Consider the following 5,886-nt stretch of genomic DNA (forward strand, 5'->3'; position numbering starts at 1 on the left):
GTTTGCATGTGTTGTATGTAAGTGTGTGTTTGTGTGTGTATGTATGTGTATGTACGTATGTATGTGTGTGTGTGTGTGTGTTTGTTTGTGTATGTTCGTATGTGTGTATGTGTGTGTGTTTGTGTGGTGTGGGTGTGTTTCACTTTTCGATTCAATGTTTTATATCCTGCTGGCATCAAGATATAATTTTTTCTTTATTGTATTTATTTGCATTCCTCTATATTTTCATTTGTCTTTTTTTTTTTTTTTTTTTGGGTTTTTGTCTTTGTTTTTGTTTATTCTTTGTTTATTCTTTGTTTATTTTTTATCTTTGTAGCTATGACGAACTGCTATCTAATTTGAACATATTGTATTTTGATACGTTTTTTAATTTTATTGGATTTCTCCGTTTGGACTGTTCTTTGAATCGTTTGTCGATCATTCGTTAGTTCATTCTTTCATTCGTTCGTTCGTTCATTCATTTTTTCATCCATCCATTCATTTTTTTTCATTTATTTATCCATCAAATCATCCATCATTCATCAATTTTCTCGTTTTTCATTGACATTTGATCTTAACAACTTTGTTGTCCATGCCTAGTCGGGCCTGAAGATGTGATCTATGAACACACACACACAACACACACACATACACACACAAATACATACATACATACAAACAAACAAACATACAAACACACATACAAACACACATACATACATACAAACATACATACAAACATACATACAATCTAGCCAGGCAATCTGCAAATGTAAATTATTTGCCGGTTTCATTGTTTGTTTTTGTTTCCAAGATTTGGGGAGGTGTTATTTATTTCAGATCTTTTTTGTGTGTTCGTTCAATCGCTTGAAGTTCTTTGTTTGTTTGCTTGTTTGTTCGTTCGTTCTTTAGCTTGTTCATTTATTTATTTAATCATCTTTTTATTTATTTGTCTGTTTGTTCGTTCATTCGTTCGTTCATCAATTCACTTTTTATTTCGCTTTTTCTACAGATATTTTTTTAATTCAATCAGTTATTCAATCATTAATTAATCAATTATTCATTCACTTATCCATACATTCTAATTGTTCATTCATTTATTCACTCACTCACTCATTCACTCTGCACTCACTCACTCACTCACTCATTTACTCACTCATTCACTCACTCACTCACTCACTCACTCATTTACTCACTCACTCATTCACTCACTCATTCACTCACTCACTCATTCACTCTGATCACATATAAGAATAATAATAATCACACCATATTCATTTTACGATGCCTTTAATTTCCCGCCTATTTCTCTAGCTTCATTCATCCATCCACCTCTTTATCTATCCATTATTCCATGCTTATCACAATCCATCGCACATACAAACACGCACATACACACACACATACACACACACACATACACACACATACACACACATACACACACATTCACATACATACACACACACACATACATACGCACACACTCCAACAAACATACCACACCCTGGCAGACCCTGAATAAACTGGAGTACCTGGAAGAATTGGAGGCGGGCGACAACCCCTTCGAATGCACCTGCGACCTCGCGTCATTCCTCCGCTGGGCCAACACCTCCCAGACCGCGGTCCTCGCCCCCAAGGACCAAACTACCCCAGACTACCTCTGCGATTTCCCTCCCGAAGTCTACGGCCTACCCATCTTCGATGCCGATGTTGCTCGCGATTTGGTCACCTGCCCAGTTGAGAGTAGTGGAGAGATGGTGAATGTTGGTGGGGGTGAGGGGGATAAGGATGGGGTTGTTGGCAACGAGGGTGCTGATGGAGCTGAAGGCGTCGATGACAATAACAGCAACAAAAATGACAACAACAACAACAATAATAACAACAACAATGTTGATTTCATGCCCATAAACAACAGCAACAACAATAATAATAATAATAATAATTTCCAACAAATACCGACAAAGTCGAGCCAGGACGGTAAAATAATCGTCGGTATCTTGGCGATTCTTTGCCTACTCGGCGGTGTAGTGTGTGTTGGCATCACCTGTTATGTCACACAGGTTTGCAAAAGGATCAAATGCCTCAAATATCGCTGGCAGATCCGATACCGAGAAATATCGGCGGTAGAGACAGCCGATTACGAGCCGGGAATGCTACAGGCCAGTGAGTTCGGTAATATCGCTGTCGGTAACATCAATACCGGTAACGTCGGGAGTCGTAATTATAGCATCGCTAGTTGCCGAGATGGTGGTAAATGTAGCGGCGTTTGCGTCGACGCTTACGGCGACTATTGTTGCGATTACGTCATCAACAACAACATCAACAACAACATCAACAACAACAATAACATTAATAATAACAGTAACAGCATTAATGACGTAAGTAGTAACAATTTCAACATCGACTATATCTGTGAACTAAACAACAAAGAATTATTTTCCATAAAGAACAACAACAATGATAATTACGTCAACAACAACAACTACAGTAACAACAATGATTATCTCAACAACAACAACAACATCAACAACAACAACAATGATTATCTCAACAACAACAACATCAACATCAACAACAACAACAATGATTATCTCAACAACAACAACATCAACAACAACAACAAAATTGACGTTTCCATATACGGCAGTAAAGAGCATCTCATCTCTAATTAATTATCACAGAAACACAAAAATTATTCATAACTTTATTACGTATAATTATTATTAATTATTAATATATATATATTATTAATTAATAATTACCATTAACTTTATTTAAATGAATATTCGTACTAATTCACCCATTCGGATATCATTAAAATCCATAAAGAATAAATAAATCAATATATACTTAATCATTATTATTATTATTAGTGATTATAATTTGTTTTATTTTGAACAATTATAGATAATTATGAATAATTATAGATAATTATGAATAATTATAGATAATTATGGATAATTATAGATAATTATGAATAATTATATATATATATCTGTCTCACCATAATTTTTCCACAATTTTTTTCATCTTTTAGACGGAAAATAAAAATCCCAGTTAGCCAGAGAATTCACGTTAAGAGTTTTTTTTAAACATACAAACAATAATAATAATAAAATAATAATAATATAATAATAATAAGAAGAATAATAATAAAATAATAATAATAATATAATAATAATAAGAAGAATAATAATAAAAATAATCATCGTCGTCGTCATCATTATTACATCGCCGACATAATCATCACAGTTATATTCAGTCAGATTATAAGCTCGGAAACATCATCATCATCATCATCATCATCATCATCATCATCATCATCATCATTATAATTATTATCAAGATTGATGATGATGATGATGATGATGATGATGACGACGATGGTGATGATGCTGATTATGGTTGTAGTGGTTAAGATGATGATGATGGTGGTAATGATGATAACGATGGTGGTGGCGGTAGGGATGATTATGATGACGATGCGGCTCTGACAGTTTCTCGGAAGTAAATGAGAAGCAAGAAATGATCGAGAGAAAGAGCGGCCGACGGAAAGAAAGAAAAAGGAAGTGAAAAAAGAGGAACGGAAAAAGATTATAAATAAATATATAATAGTAGTTATGAAAAAAAAAATAATAAAAAAGAACTGTAATTAATTTGAAATCCGAAAAATGAAGAAAGATGAAATTGAAAGAAAAAGAGAGAGAGAGATAGAAAGAGAGAAAGAGAGAGAGAGAGAGAGATAGAAAGAGAGAGAGAGAGAGAGAGAGAGAGAGAACTTAAAACTTTCAAAGAAAAAAAAATGTAAAGCGAATGCAATAACTTACGAAGAGAAAAGTGAAAAAATAATCAAAGAGATAACAATAAAAGAAAGAGTAAAAAAAGAAAACCGAATGAAAAAGAGAGAGAGAGAGAGAAATAGAAAGATAAAGAGAGTGAGAAAGAGAGAGAGAGTGAAAGGAAGTGAGGGAAAAAAAAGGAAGGAGCAAAAAAAATTCCTGAAGTTTAAATCCCCTAATGAATTTACTTCATGAATACTTATATGCTGTCATTATGATGGTGTATTTTGTTTTTTATTATTGTTATTATTATTAATGTTATTATTATTGTTATTATTATTATTATTAATATTTTTATTATTATTATTATAATTATTATTATTATTATTATTAGTAGTAGTAGTAGTAGTAGTAATAGTAGTAGTGGCAGTTGTAGTAGTAGTAGTTGTAGTAGTTGTAGTAGTTGTTGTTGTTGTTGCAGTAGTAGTAGTTTGATATGTTTTTATCAATTATTATAGATAATATAACAAAAAAAATTGAAAAATTTATGGCAAATAAAATTGTTTTAAACAATTTTTCACAATGACAATATTAAAAATAATCATAATAATAATAATAATGATAATAATAATAATAATAGCAATAATAATAAATTTGTCGGCTCATCAATCAATTCTTCGAACATCCAATAAAACTCAAGTCAAAACGTCTACTCCTATTATATATTCACACACACACACACACACACACACACACACACACACACACACACACACTCATATATATTTATACACACAAATACATATAATACATAGCTAATACATACCCACATAAACATATACATACATACATACACACACATACATACATGCACACACATGCATACGTACAAACGCATATAAATACAAATTTTTTGTTGAAAAACTTACTCAATGTTAAGTTCAATAAGGAGGTTTATGTATGTTTCTCGGACGTGTGTTTGTTTGTATTTATTGCTTTCATTTTCAAGTTGTATATATGTATGTGTGTTTGTATGTTCGATTGTATGTATATATGTTTGCTTGTTTTTATGCTTTTTTGTTCATTTGTTTGTATGTTTTTATTGTATTCATGTTCATTTGTTTGAATCTTCTGGCAATAAATATATGTTTTTTTTGTGTTTGTGTTTGTTTGTTTGTACATACAGATACAAACATGCATGCATACAAACAAACATACAAAAAAACGTATATACATACAAACAGACATACAAACAGACATACAAACAGACATACAAACAACATAGAAATACATCAAACTAGCCACACACATATAGCTCTAGTCGTAAAACATATTGGAAAGGCCTGGTTTTCAAATATGAATATCATCATAACGGATCGATACGTGCATACATAAATATACATACATACATTTGTATGTATGTATATTTATTCCACCATCATTTATTATTATTATTATTATTATTATTATTCCACTATCACTTCAACATTGAAACTTCTTTAACCATTGTACTATCCAGCCGCCTATATGATATAATATGAGAAAAGTTGAAGAGCGAAGTTTCGAACATTAGATCAGAAATTTGCTTCAAGAGAAAAATATTTTGAAAAATAAATTAAAATGTTATTGAAAGCTTCGAGCAAAAGGGTCGATCCAATCACTACAAGCCAAACATATTGGCTGGCTACAATGTCAGCAGCCATATTTACACACACACACACACTCACACTCACACACACACACACACACACAAACAAACATTCACACCATATACATTCATATACATAGATATACAACACATACACCTGCACACAACACACATATACATATACATGAGTGTGTATATATGTATTTGAGCGTTTGTGGGTGTGTGTATGTGTGTGTATTGTGTGTGTGTGTGAGAGAGAGTGTGTTTAACTATATATTTACTCTCAGGCTTATCTTTCTATATTGATACATCCGATAGATTTATGTACCCTAGTTTTATAAATATTTATGTTAGTTATTATACACTAATGTCTAAATATGTGAACGTATGTATGTTTATGTGTTTCTATGCTTCTATGTATGTGTGCGTGTATGCATGTGTGTGTGTGTCTTGTGTGTGTGTGGGGGGGGGGGGCCG

The 5,886-nt window shown here is 32.1% G+C and overlaps 1 protein-coding gene across 1 annotated transcript in view; it reads left to right on the forward strand.

Annotated features, from left to right (window-relative positions):
• Nucleotides 1–2,654, forward strand: part of HELRODRAFT_164706 (hypothetical protein) — a gene marked incomplete at both ends in the record, with an annotated part of 7,117 nt that extends 4,463 nt beyond the window's left edge. The window contains one exon of the mRNA XM_009030699.1: nt 1,494–2,654. Within this exon, the coding sequence (XP_009028947.1) occupies nt 1,494–2,654 (1,161 nt within the window). The remainder of the gene's footprint in view (nt 1–1,493) is intronic.
• Between the last annotated feature and the right edge of the window lie 3,232 nt (nt 2,655–5,886).

This window comes from Helobdella robusta (assembly GCF_000326865.2).
Source record: "Helobdella robusta unplaced genomic scaffold HELROscaffold_7, whole genome shotgun sequence".
NCBI lineage: Eukaryota > Metazoa > Annelida > Clitellata > Rhynchobdellida > Glossiphoniidae > Helobdella > Helobdella robusta.